This window comes from Nicotiana attenuata, chromosome 6 (genome assembly GCF_001879085.1).
Source record: "Nicotiana attenuata strain UT chromosome 6, NIATTr2, whole genome shotgun sequence".
In the NCBI taxonomy this organism is placed as follows: Eukaryota; Viridiplantae; Streptophyta; class Magnoliopsida; order Solanales; family Solanaceae; genus Nicotiana; species Nicotiana attenuata.
This window is the reverse complement of record NC_031994.1, coordinates 66809545-66824178: the sequence shown is the minus strand read 5'-3', so window position 1 is coordinate 66824178 and position 14634 is coordinate 66809545. Positions and strand designations below refer to the sequence as shown.

The following is a 14634-nucleotide window of genomic DNA, read 5'->3' as shown; positions in this document are numbered from 1 at the left end:
GTTGAATTTAAAATAAGTCCAAATAAATTTATGAATTTAATTCATACAAATTTTATATGCCTACACTACTAAACAGAGTCTTTACGAGCTGAATCACGTTTGTAACATCATCTAATCACTGAGAAAAGAATATACTCTCTACTTTTTGCCTACTGTTCATCAGCATTGTCCTTTAGCTCTAATCCTTTTGCTCTATTTCTTACTTTATTGCTCTTAGCCCGTCTCGAGGTCATTACTGTCAAGTAACATTGGTTTGATTCACTTATCTCTTTCATTTCTACTTCATATTTCTTGATTATTAATTGGTATTGAACTAAATCACATATTTTTAAAACCACAAATCAAATTTAATTGTTACTCGTATTTTCGAGGTAAACAATTTTCTTTTACCTTTGAATTTCTTCATGAACCGTGAGAGGGAAGTGAGACGTATAATCGTTTTCTCATTACAATAGGACACTTAAACTTCCAATCATTTGCACTTCCACATTAGTCATTTTTGCTGGAAATTAAATAAGATAATAACGATGGAGTGCACACAACTATGAAGAAATATAAATTAAGTTTATTAGAAAAAGCTACACAACAGAAACTAACTAGTCTATATATCTTCACTCCTCTTCCTCATCAGTGACAAATTTGCCAGTTCCTGGATTTATGGCAGCAATGAAGAAGAAGACAATGTTAAACAACAAAAGGGGCTCAATCTCATTGATTGGGACACCTGTCTCAAAGTTAAGTTGTGCCAAAGCTCCTTTCCCTGTGATAATTTCTCCTATAATGGAGAAAGCAATTCCCAGTTGTGCCAATCTTCCTACAAACAACTCATTTGCCTTTGTGAATCCAAATAGAGGACCTGCATACATACAAAACTTTAGTTAAATCGAAGGCCAAACAAACTAAAGATTATTTTGTACACCTCTAAACTAAAATATATAACCCGTAGCCGCTACTAGACGCAGATCCACGATTTTTACGCGATGGGGCATAGTATTTTGCTCAACCAGTGCCCCCTAAAGGGTTTTAGTATTTAGGGTGCCAAGTGCTTTAAATTAACCATTTCAAGATATATACATATGCATATAAAAAAATTCTGCCGAAACTTACGAGGTCCAGTGACCCCTCATTCTAACACATAGATCCGCCTCTGGCCGCTACCCTTCTGGTGCGCACAAGGTAAACTCCATTGATAGCAAGCCTCGTGCGACAAGCTCGACTGAAGAGGCATGCAAATGGTTTCGAACTCTAGACCTCCAATTTGTGAAGTCCCCAGCTCAACCAATTCGGCCACCCCCAAGGGTTTAGAGGGGGTTTGGATTGGCTATTAAGGTGGTCAAATCAGCTTTTAAGCTCTTTTTAGCCTTTTTCGGTGTTTGACAAAGCTATAGATGCTTAAAACAAGCCAAAAACAATAAGCTGGCCAACCCTCGTCAAGTATACATAATATATATGAAGAAAAAGTGGCGCTTATTAGTTTTTACCTCCTTCCCTAAGACCTAAAGCAGCCTTAAAGCCTTTGCCAGGAGGGATAACAGCCTTATCAAGACCAGTAGCAGGGGCAGGGTCATCAACAAATTTTCCTCTGTCTCCCAAAGCTCCAATGGCTCCAAGCAGATTGAATAGGATGAAGAACAATAGTAGTGGCTCTGCTTCATAGATTGGAATTCCAGTTTCAAGATTCAGTTGTGCCAATATTCCCTTTCCTGTTACTGCTTCTCCCAACAAAGATGCCTATATTACATCATTACATGCATTAGTGCTGTATAGCAGGAAATATCACTTAAATTTTAGTTGGCCTTTGGACATAAAATTGTAATTTTTGAATTTACAATTATGTTTGACATGCATTTTACTATAAAAAATGTTGCAGAGCTCTATATATAATTAATATGAATTTTTACATTGAATTATCACTAGACAAAGCTATATAATAGCAACAAGTGCAAGTCAACACAAAATTTTAATTAATATAATTATCACTTATCTACGACAAATCTACATGTTATGACTATACATGCATCGAGTCCGAATATTGTTTTCGAACTGATACCACATTATCCGTTACCTGTTCAATAAAATAAAACTTTGGCCTTGGGACGCGACTCATTTGTCTAACTATGTAATACTATAATATTGAGCCTTTAGTAGAATAACAAAAGTATTTTGTTTATTTTTATTTTAAGAACCATTAAAAAATTATGATAAACTAATTAATCGAAGTACTCACCGCAAAACCAATCATAGCTACACGGCCAACAAAGAGCTCATTTTGCTTAGTGAAACCAATTCCTCCTGAGGTTCCAAAAATCCCATCTTCAACTTTTTCCTTTGGCTTTGGTACAACCTGTTGCTCCATCAAAATTAAATTTAAAAATAAGATATTCAACAAATTACATATGTAATATAGACCAATTAAAGAAAGATGGTATTACAAAACAGGAATTAGTGATGAACAAATTTTGCAGTTAAATAGCAAAATTCGTTGTTAATCCTACTTAACGGAATTAGCGACAGATTATCAAAATATTCTGTCAGCTACGGATAATTTAGTGGCAGATTAGCAACGAAGTTTGTAGCTAATCTTTTTTAGTAGTGCGATAAATGTAAATAAACAAAACTCAGAATTAAAGGGGATGTGGACTTATTCTTTTCAAATATAATAAGTAGCTAACCTTTTTGGCAGGAGCTTTGGCTTTAGACTTGAAAAGAGCAACAGTAGTACTTGTGAAATGTGAAGAAGAAGAAGCAGAAGGGTATTTCAAAGGAAGAGAAGGCAAAAAGAAAGAAGACAAAGGCTTAGGCTTTAGTCTTTCAACTAAGGATTCTTTACTCCTTAAATCAACTTTGGCATTGGCTGTCAGCAACATTGTTTGAGCCATGTCTTTTTCTTTTTGCTCTTGAAAACTTGAGTTCCCTTTAAGTTAGAAGAAGAAGAAGAAGTTTGAACAAGAATTCAGTTCATTAATTTTTTATGATATCTTGGTTTTTATAGAAAATGAATGGTGTCCATTTATTTTGATTCTGGAGATTTTTGAGGTTGAGATTGTTATCACTGAACTAGGATAGAAAGTGAGAGTTGATAGAGCGACCACGTCCACCTATGTACTTTGTGCGCTTGTGAAGTAAAATGTCCCTCTTTTGTGCGGTCCCTTGTGTATTTTTTGGTTGTATCTTGGTTCTCAAATCAAATGTCTACGTATATACTTTTATTCTATTTATGGTTTAAGTAGTAGGAGTACACTATTTCTCATCTTGGTCCACAGTAAAAATTTCTGAGAATGATCAAAAGGGTGCCGTAAATAATAGGAACAAAAAAATAATATGGTGGCCCAAGTGAAGGTTAGTTTTGAAGATTGATAAAGGAAACTCAGGCATGAACCAGGTCTATCCCTCAGGTGCACAAAAACGGGCAGATTCGAGCATATGGGAATGAGATAAGCTTAACTTGGTATATTTAATATCTCTTGATCGAAAATGTTGCATAATTGATAAGGAGAAGGACTCCTTACTCAAAGAGAGCATTATCCAAGATAGGGAAGGAGTTAGAAATTGAGATCAACCAGAACTCTTCCACCAAGGAAGAGTTGCATCAGAACTCTAGTTATTTCTTCATCTACTAACTCTATAAATTGCAGGATGTCCTCACATTACAAGTGTTGCACATAAGCAGAAGTTAAACGTGAATTGAGAGCAAAATAGCAAGGCAGTTTTGCAAGCAATTCGTGTGTGACTCAAGCGTGCAAACCTGAAGCTACTTGAACCATATAGAAGAACCAGTTCCAAGTGTCTATCTTTTATTCTAGTTCAATTGTAGTAGGTGATTTTACATTGTACCTTTCAGCTTGTCTAGAAGCAATTGTATTAGTTACTTAGAGTTTTCAAGTTAAAGTTAACTTGAAGTTGTCGCAACAGTTGAGGTTGTGTGCCACAACGGGATTAGAGTTAATCCTAGGTTTACAAAAGCGTTTTTGTAAATGCAGTTTTTGGCTCAGTGATTTTAGTGGAGAGTTTGGGAAAATCCTACTGGAAGGTAGGTCGTGATTTTTTTACCTTTTGAGCCAGGTGTTTTCCACGTAAAAATCTCTGTGTTCTTTAATTTTTGTATTTATTATTCCGCAATAGTAGTAGTTGGAACACACAGAAGAATCAGGTCCTTCTTTAATCAAGTTAAGCGAAAATTGGGTACCACACAAATCATTCCCCTCTTGTGTGGTATTTAAGTATAAAACATTAATTGGTATCAGAGCAGGTTATCCTTGAAGAGGCGAACACCTTAGGAACAGACCAAGATGAGCGCACCGCCTGGAAACTGGAAATGGCAATCCACCTTTGCCTCCACTCTTTAATGGCCAATACTACTCTTGGAGGAAAAACAGGATGAGAGATCACATCATCGGAGAAGACTATGAGCTATGGGACATTGTCACTGATGGTCCCCTGGCTACCATGAAGAAGAATGCTGAAGGAGTAGACGTGCCAAAAACAAGAGCTGACTGCAATGCTGTGGACTTGAGGAAATGGGAAAAGAATGCTAAGGCCAAGAAATGGCTTGTGTGTGGACTTGGTCCAGACGAGTACAGTAGAATTCAAAGTTGTACCACTGCTAAGGAAATCTGGGATACTTTGCAAGTGGCTCATGAAGGAACAACTCAAGTGAAGAGGTCCAGAGGAACACTATTGTATTATCAGTATGAGAATTTCACTATGAAGGAAGGGGAAATCATCCAAGAGATGTATACAAGGTTCACCACACTGACAAATGAACTTAAGTCTCTTGGAAGGGTTATTCTTGAAGAAGACAAAGTTGAGAAGATTTTGACAAGGGTTCTGCCAATCTCTTGGGAAAGCAAAATCACTGCTATTCAGGAATCAAAGAACATTGCCACTCTTAAGTTGGATGAGCTAATTGGAAATCTCACTGCCTATGAACTTAGAAGGCAAACCATGAAGATGGATGGACCCAGGAAGAAAAAGAGCCTGGCATTCAGAATCACTGAAGGTGCTGATCTAGAGGAGGATGAAATGACCATGATCACAAAGGACATCAAGAAGTACCTAATGAGAGGAAAGGGTCCTTCAATAAGTGAAAGCTACAACAAACCAAGGGTTCCTGAAAAACAAACCAATGAGGGGTGTTACAAGTGTGGGAAGACTGATCACCACATCAAAAACTGCCCTCAATGGGAAATTGAATGGAAGAAGGAAAGAGCTAAACGAAGGAACAGGAAGAAGGAACAGGTTCAACCCAAGACGAACAAAGGATCAACAAAGGCTATGGTTGCTGCCTGGGGAGAAAGCTCAGATGAGGACTCAGAGGGTGAAGATGGATATGAACAAGCACTTATGGCAATTGGAGAATTCGATGAGGAATCTGAGGTAAGTATAATTCATCTCAAAGACAAGATTAAACTTTTGTCTAAAGAAAGGCTATCTGAGTTACTCCTGGATTTCATTGATGAATCTGAGGATCTAAACATTGAAAAGGAACAGATGTCTAAGGAGTGTGTGATTTTGAAAGCTAAGTGCAAAAATTTGGAACTTAGGGCTAGTGAAAGTGAAAGTAAAAATGCTGAGTTAAAGAACCAGGTTCTTGAACTTGACACCACTGTCCTAGAACTTAGATCTGAAAATCTAAAATTGAAATTAGGAACTGGTAGAAAGAAAGCTGATCACACACAACTCACTTTAGAAGAAAATGTAGAAAAAATGAAAGATGAGTTGTACAAAAGAGATGAGTAGATAAGAATCCTTAAGGAGGATCTAAACAAGGTTAAGCACGAGCTAGACAGAACCTGTAAATGGAATAGGTCCTCCGATGCACTTTCATGGCTACATGAACACCATAGTAGCAATAAGAGAGGACTTGGCTACAGGACCCCTGCACCTAAGTGGGATCCCAAAAGCAAGTACCTCACACTTCCTGAGATCATAATTTGCACACACTGTGGTAAAACTGGTCACTATAAAAGTGAATGTATTGCAAAAGAAAAGGCTAGTCAAAAGAATAAAGAATTTGTTCAAGGAAAAAATAGGCTGCCGGGTTGGCTAAAAAGAATCTGATTTACCCCTTTGCCTATAGAAAGGGACCCAAACTAGTTTGAGTTCCTAAGACTAACCCCTGATTTCCTTTTGCGGGTCCAAGTGAAGGGGAGCAGCCAAATATGGTACATGGATAGTGGCTATTCAAAGCATATGACAGGAAGCAAGAACCAGTTCCTTTCACTTGAGGACCTCAAAGGAGGTAATGTCTCCTTTGGAAATGGGAAGAAATGTAAGATCATTGGGTTTGGAAAGGTAGGTAAGACTAATTCTCACTCTATTGAGAATGTCTACTTGATAGATGGCCTAAAGTACAGTCTAATTAGTGTATCACAATTATGCGATAGAGGTAACTTGGTAGCATTCACCTCTACCAAATGTTTTATGATTAATCTTACCACTGACAAGATTATTTTGCAGGGAAAAAGAGTAAACAATACATACATTGTAGATTTGTCCACACTTTCAGAAAATGAACTCACTTGCTTAAGTGTGTTGGACAATGATCCCCCCCTTTGGCACAAGAGATTTGGACATGCAAGTCTGAGTCAACTTAACAAATTAGTCTCTAAGGATCTGGTGATAGGGCTGCCTAACATCAAGTTCAAAAAAGACAAAGTTTGTGAGGCTTGTGCAAAGGGGAAGTAGGTAAGATCCTCTTTTAAATGCAAGAAAGTGGTAAGCACCACCAGAACGATGGAACTGGTCCATATGTATCTTTGTGGTCCAATGAGAATATTAAGCAGAGGTGGTAAAAGATATGTGATGGTGCTTGTTGATGATTACTCTAGGTTTACTTGGACATTGTTTTTAACATCTAAAGATGAAACATTTGACATGTTTACTTCTTTTGTTAGAAAAACTCAGAAACAACTAGGTAATCAACTTGCATCAATTAGGTCTGATCATGGAACTGAATTTGAAAATGCTAACTTTGCTGAATTTTTGCATGCTACATCATAAATAGTTGCATGACTAGACCTCTTGTTAAGAAGATTCCCTATGAGTCACTTAAAGGGAGAAAGCTAAATATATCCCATCTTAGGGCATTTAGATGCAAGTGCTTTGTGCACAATAATGGCAAAGACTTCCTAGGTAAGTATGATCCCAGAAGTGATGAGGGAGTGTTCTTGGGATATTCTTCACATAGTAAAGCTTATAAGATATACAGTAAAAGAACTATGTGTGTAAAAAAAATGTATATGTTATTTAAAACTAACATTCTTTCTGAGAGGCAGGAACAAGATAATGAAGAGATTGGGCTGATAAGAAATTCAAATGGTGAAACCACAGTCCAGCCTGAAGATGCATCACAAGAAGGAACAAGTGATGGGACAGGTCCTTCCACCCAGGGCAACATGACAGGGGGAACTGACTAGAGAGGAACTGATCCTCAAACCTCGAGGGAACCTGTCCAAGAACCTATTCCTCAGTAACAAAACCAGGAAGGAACATCCAAAGAAATTGACACTCCTATTGCAATATCCACGAAATTGGATATAGATGAACCTGGTTAATTTGTTGATCAGAAGTTGTATAGGGGAATGATTGGTTCTCTTTTGTATCTTACTGCTAGCAGACCTGATATTGTTTCCAGTATAGGTCTTTGTGCTCGATTTCAGGCAAATCCAAAGAAGTCCCACTTGACTGCTGTCAAGAGAATATTGAGATACTTGAAAGGCACCACTGACCTTTGCCTTTGGTACCCTAAAGGTAGTAATTTTAATTTAGTAGGATATGTTGATGCTGACTATGCAGGTTTCCTTGTGGATAGGTAAAGCACCTCAGGTATGGCTCATTTTCTTGGTTCATGTCTGGTATCATGGGCCACTAAAAAGCAGGATTCAGTGGCCCTATCCACTGCTGAGGCTGAGTATGTTGTTGCTGCCTCTTGTTGTGCTCAACTGCTATGGATCAAACAGTTGCTGATGGATTTTGGCATTGAAGTTGGTTGCATCCCTATTTGTTGTGATAACACTAGTGCTATTAGCATGACTAAGAACCCAGTTCATCATAAGAGGACTAAGCACACAGATGTTAGACATCACTTCTTAAGGGACAACTATGAGAAAGGATTGATTACTATAAAATTTTGTGCTACTGACAAACAGATTGCTGACATCTTTACTAAAACACTGAGTAGAGAAAGCTTTGAAAGGAACAGGTTAGAATTAGGGATGATTAAGATCACCTAATGGGACCAGCTCAGAATGCACAATGAAAAAAAGGGGATTAAGAAAAAAAATTGGCTAGGAAATCTGGAACTTGTGTAAATATCTAGATTAATTCTTGCTCAGTCTCATACTTTCCATAGTATATACTCTTGTGCCATGTGCTAAAATGAATCATTAATCTCTAACGATATTTTCTCTATTTTGGCAAATTTAGACTTACACAAGAGAATTTTCAGTGAAGAACCTGGTTCATCAAGATAAATAGGTATGTTTTCTACACTCTGCATAATTTGAAATAATTATATTTGGATCATAAGCAGAGTCCTACATAATTCCAAACTCCTTTTGGACTTATCCGTTACAAGTGAACCAGTTCCATTCAAAAGAGTCCCAACCGAATGGAAGTACCTAGATTCTAGGGATACACTCCAACGTCTCTTCAAAACTGAAATTCAGTTTGATTAGACTTCTAAGAGTCTGAAAAGCTGTCGTTACCCCCATTAATTAGTCCTCTGTATATTGATCAGCTTTAGTGTATTCCTTACTCCATCTCTCTCAAGCAGTCAAAAAACTCTCATTCTTCTTTCATCTTCCAAACACAATCTAATTCTCTTCTCTTCCATACCCTAGCCCAGATATGTCGAACACCTCTGAAAAATTCTTCATCACCACTACAGGAAACCACTTTCACACCTTCTACCACTCTTTCAACCACACCAATCTCTAAGAAAAGTAGAGTAAAGATGATGGCTCATAAGATTGTCGCTGAAGGAGAGCAGATCAAGAAAATAAACAAGAAATTGAAAGGAGGTAGGGAAGAAGAATCCCAGAAATCTGAAGATTCATTTAAGTCTGCTACTAAGGGGGAAGAAATTAGTTCTTCCAAAATTGAACAAGTATCTTCTGATTCTAAAGTTACTCCTGAGATAATTTCTGAAGTTGCTGCAAATTTGGAGAATAGATTTGTACTGGTAGGATCTATAGAAGGTGTTGAGACTACAGAGTCTGGAGAAGTTGGTGGTAAAAATAAAAAGGGAAAAGAAAAAGAGAGCAAGGGTGCTAGGAGTGATGTGAGGGGAAAGGGTAAAAGAGTGGTTGATTCTTCACCCACTCCTGTTGGTCTAACAAAAGAAACTGGTGCAATGGTTGTATGGGGAGAGGAATTTACTGAAATGGAAGAGAGCGTGAGCAAAACTGGGGGAAGTGGGTCTGGCGAAGCTGCTGAGGGGTTGGTTCAATTTGGGAAAAAATATAGATGAACCTGTTCCATCTGAACAGGAAACCCTCACGGACCTACTGATAGGGTTATAAATGGCTTCAAGTCTCATACCATTCCCTATGGCTTTATTCTCACAACTATACTTGCATATTTCAAGGTACCTATGAAGAAAGGATCATTTTGGGGTTAATACTCTGCTTGCTTGCGATTATGAAGTCAATGCCACTCCTAAAGAACCTGATTCATCCAACAGGTACCAGTGAATAGCAAGGTCAGAGCCTTGGTGCAAGAAAGTGGGGCTAAGGATGCTGAGATTGAAAGGCTGAAGAAGAGGTTGGTTGAGGTAGGAGACTGAGAGAGATGCTCTCAGAACTGAGCTGGCGAGAGAAAAAGAGAAGAATGATGGCATTCTTCAAGATATGCTGAAACTCCTCCAAGTCAAAATCCAAGCACCTAGTTATTCCCAACCTTAAGCCTCCTAGCCTAGTGTAGATCAACCAGTGACCCAGTTCGGGATTTTTTTGTTGTTTTTGCTCATGTTTCCAATATTTTTATTACTTCTTATGCTATGTCGTAAAATCTTATCAATCATCAATGAAATTCACTATCTTTTGCTCTAACTGTTTGTTTATATTTCTTTGATGGTTAAAACTCTTAGCTTGATCTATGATGATTAATTCATGATTGCATTTGAAGTAGCCCCAGTGGCCATGAGTAAGTTTTAAAATCTGGTTATCTCACATTTTATGCAACTTTTCGGTGATGCCAAAAGGGGGAAAAAGGTTGTGCCTTACACTTTGAACAGTGATGTTTATAACCTAATGTACCTGGTCCTTGATGATAAGTGATAAAAAGGAAAAATATTTCTAACATTGTGTTGATGTTGAGCTAAGCTGAAACTGGGCCTAAGCTTATGAAAAGCACAGAGTTTGTCATCATCAAAAAGGGGGAATTTATTGGCCCAAATGAAGGTTAGTTTTGAAGATTGACAAAGGAAGCTCAGGCATGAACCGGTCCATCCTTTAGGTGCACAAAAATGGGCAGATTCGAGCATGTGGGATGCACGTGAAGGAGATACGCTTAACTTGGTATATTTAATATATCTTGATCGAAAAGGTTGCATAATTGATAAGGAGAAGGACTCCTTACTCAAAGAGAACATTATCCAAGATAGGGAAGGAGTTAGAAGTTGAGATCAACTAGAACTCTTCCACCAAGGAATTGCATCAGAACTCTAGTTATTTCTTCATCTACTAACTCTATAAATTGCAGGTTGTTCTCACATTATAAGTGTTGCACATAAGCAGAAGTTAAACGTGAATTGAGAGCAAAATAGCAAGGCAATTTTGCAAGCAATTCGTATGTGATTCAAGCGTGCAAACCTGAAGCTACTTGAACCAGATAGAAGAACCTGTTCCAAGTGTCTATCTTTTATTCTAGTTCAATTGTAGTAGGTGATTTTACATTGTACCTTTCAGCTTGTCTAGAAACAATTGTATTAGGTACTTAGAGCTTTCAAGTTAGAGTTAACTTGAAGTTGCCGCAATAGTTGAGACTGTGTGCCACAACGGGATTAGAGTTAATCCTAGGTTTACAAAAGAGTTTTTGTAAATGCAGTTTTTGGCTCAGTGATTTTAGTGGAGAGTTTGGGAAAATCCTACTGGAAGGTAGGTCGTGGTTTTTTCACCTTTTGAGCTAGGTGTTTTCCACGTAAAAATCCTTGTGTTCTTTAATTTCTGTATTTATTATTCCACAACAGTAGTAGTTGGAACACATAGAAGAACCAGGTCCTTCTATAATCAAGTTAAGCAAAAATTGGGTACCACACAAATCACCTCCCCCCCCCCCCTCTTGTGTGGTATTTAAGTATAAAACATCATAATAAAACTTTGTATGACCCAAAATTTAGATCTAGGTTTTTATACAATTAGATTTATAAAGAAAAGGGTTAGATGTTTTTATATTCTGTCGATAGCCTTAATCTGATCTGAGTTGGCCTCGATTCCGCGCTGTGATACCAGGAAGCCCCCCAGAAACTTACCTGAAGTTATGCCGAATGCGCATTTTTCGGGGTTCAATTTCATCTCGTACTTCCTTAATATTTCAAATGTTTCCTTTAAATGGCCGATGTGATCCTCAGCCCTCAAGGATTTAACCAACATTTCGTCGATATATACCTCCATTGTTTTGTCGAGTTGGTTTTTGAGCATTTTTGGGACCAGCCTTTGATAGGTAGCTCTCGCGTTCTTCAACCCGAATGGCATGACCTTGTAGTAGTACGTTCTCCTATGAGTGATGAACATAGTTTTCTCTTGGTCGTCTTCCTCCATGAGTATCTAATTGTAGTCTGAGTAAGCGTCCAGAAAACTTAGCAACTCATGTCTTGATGTTGCGCCAATGAGCTGGTTGATGTGTACGGGAATGAATCCTTCGGGCAGGCTTTGTTCATATCGGTAAAGTCCACACTCATCCTCCATTTTCCGTTCTTCTTTTTGACCATTACCACATTGGCAATCCATTAGGGTACTTCGACTCCTTAATAGAGCCATTGGCCAATAGTTTTTCAAACTCCTCGTGGACGGCCTCGTTGATGGTGGGATTGAACTTTCGGCGGACCTGCATTACTGGGGGTAGTAGGGGTTGACATGTAACTTGTGCGTGGTTATCTCTTTAGGGATGTCGGGAATAGCTGCATGGCTAAAGGCAAACAGATCTTCGTTAGCTATTAAGAATTGACTAAATTTACTTAGGTTTTGGAGTTTGTACCCGATGTAGGCCTTTTTGCTGGGGTCGTTGTGGTTTAGCTGGACGGGATCGAGGTCCTCGATGGTGGGCCTGGGCATTCTCGACCCCTTGCTAAGGTGTTCCTGCCTTTGTCACTAATAATTCTTTGACGTGTCCTTGCTGCAGCAAGTTTGCTACTTCTAATCTCAAAGTGTGGCAATCTTCCGTTTTGCGTCCACGTTCTTGGTGAAACTCGCATAGGGCATCAGGCTTCCTGGTGCTTGGGTCGGACCTCATCTTTGGTGGCCACTTCACCTTTGTTCTGAGTTTCTCAAGTGCGTAGACCACTTATGTAGTTGACACACAAAAGTTGTAAGCAGATAGTAGGGGCATATACCTCAATCGTATCTGTGAATGTCTAATCTCGGCGAGGGGTCATCTTCGCAACGGAAGATGGTGACGGGTGCTCTGATGTAGGGTTGATTCCGCTCTCTGCCTTGTCTCGATACCGAAGGGTCTCTCCTTGAGTTGTCCTTGCGTTCTCTTCGGGGTTCGGCTTGTACTGAGATGAGTCGTAGGGTTGGCCCGTTGAGGTCGTTGTCATCTGCCCTAACCTTGGCACAGAAAGCATTGTGGATATCATCCTAGGTGGTCGGTGGCTACTTCATCAATCAGCTTAGTAGCTTTCTGGTCGCCTTCGAACCTTCTCTGTTCATCCCATTTTGAAAGGCTGCCACGGCCATTCCTTCGGAGAGGTTTGGTAAAGTAATCCTTACCTTGTTGAATCGGGCGAGGAAATCCCTTAGTCCCTCCCCCGAGTACTGTCTGATGGCAAAGATATCATTCACCCTCATTTCAGCTTTCTTGGCGCCAGCACGTGCCGTCACAAACTTGTGTTCCATTTCTTCGAATGTTTCGATGGATTAGGCTGGCAGCTATATTTCGTTGAGGGTCTCATCGAATTTTTCAACAAGATGGAGGACACCTGTTCTTTGGTGAGGTCGTTGCCTTTTACAGCGGTTATATAGTCGGTTACATGGTCCTCGGGATCAGTCGTTCCGTCATAGATTTGGAGGTACGGAGGCATCTTGAAAGTTTTTGGTATAGCATGGGGAGCCGCTTCCTCCCTGTATGACTGTTCCACGAACCTGCCAGCGTCTCTTTTTGGTTGCAATTTGGGGGCACCTGGTATTTTGTCTACCCGTTCCTGGTGCTCCTTTATCTGTTCTTTGAGCGCTTAGTTCTCATTTTCCATTTCCTCCATTCTTTTTAGCACGGCGGCGAGTACGATGTCACCTGCACTGTCAACGATTGTATAAGTGTTACCTGAAATAGGAAGGTTTGGTTGGTCGTCTCGTTCGTTCCTGTGCTGCAAGGATCCTTGTGGTTTCCATGGTCATGCATGGGGCTTGCTTACTCATCACGCTGACCGGAGTGTCGATTAACCGAGCTTCGGGGAGATTTTTTATAGCGGGTGGCGCCCCTCTCCCGCGGACATGGAAGCCCCCTTTCCGTTCTGTCTGATTGTGCTGCAGAAGGGTGTAGGCAACTTTCCTAATCTGGGGGACGCCATGGGGGTTACCTCCTCGTCTTGGGTGTTATACCATTCGCCGATGGCACTCATAAGGTTGAGTGGGACGTTGTCCGTTGCTTTTGTTCCGTTCCCTTGGTTATCCGCCACAGAATCCTTGTATACAAACAGAGAAAGGATAACTCTACAGCACGTTAAGTTAACAAGTCACGAAAGTTGTAGATCTAGATAGAAACTAAAAGTTTGACTAAGAAAATTCCCATAGACGACGCCTAATTATGACCAAAAATTTAGATCTAGGTTTTTATACAATCAGATTTATAGAGAAAAGGGTTAATCTAAGTCAATATTAATATTCAAATGATAGATCTGGTGTGTTTATGAAGAATACCGAGCGTGTGCTGTCACATAATAATATCTTAGAGTAACAATGGAGATGAACGATTTAAGAATGTGAAAGATGACAATAAACGGCGATAAATGGCATTTAAGTAATAAATAGAGCTAGGTTCACCCGACAAGGGTGAGATTTTCCACTGATCCTTCTCACAATGATGGATAATGATAAGCACTTGAATATTCCGATTCTTCATGATCGGGGTAGAAAGATAGAAAAAAAAGTGTAAAGGTAAGGCTTGTATTTTTTCAATAAAGAGAGAATCTTCACAGATAATGTCAATGTTATTCTTTACAAAAATGTTCAAATCCCCTTCTAGAGCTACATCTCTTCCTATTTATAAGAGTACATGGGTCACAATACCCTAAATAATACAACAGAGGGGAATATTCACTGAAATATTCTCTAGGGAATCAAAATCCTTGAACTTGCCATTATTGCACGCCGAGGACGGGTGCTCGCCCTCATCCTCGGCTTTTCTCGGCCACCACGACCTTGACGACGATTTACCTTCTTCACATGACTTCGACCTTTTGAAATCAGGTTGACA

General features: G+C 39.3%; 1 protein-coding gene across 1 annotated transcript; it reads right to left on the bottom strand.

The window, feature by feature from the left end:
- On the bottom strand, positions 439–3108 carry LOC109227127 (photosystem II 22 kDa protein, chloroplastic). The gene is made up of 4 exons (XM_019392160.1): positions 2673–3108; positions 2228–2344; positions 1482–1731; positions 439–856 (listed from the first exon to the last, which is right to left on the bottom strand). Exons 1-4 carry the CDS (start codon positions 2877–2879, stop codon positions 612–614), a joined length of 819 nt encoding a protein of 272 aa, XP_019247705.1. The 5' UTR covers positions 2880–3108; the 3' UTR covers positions 439–611.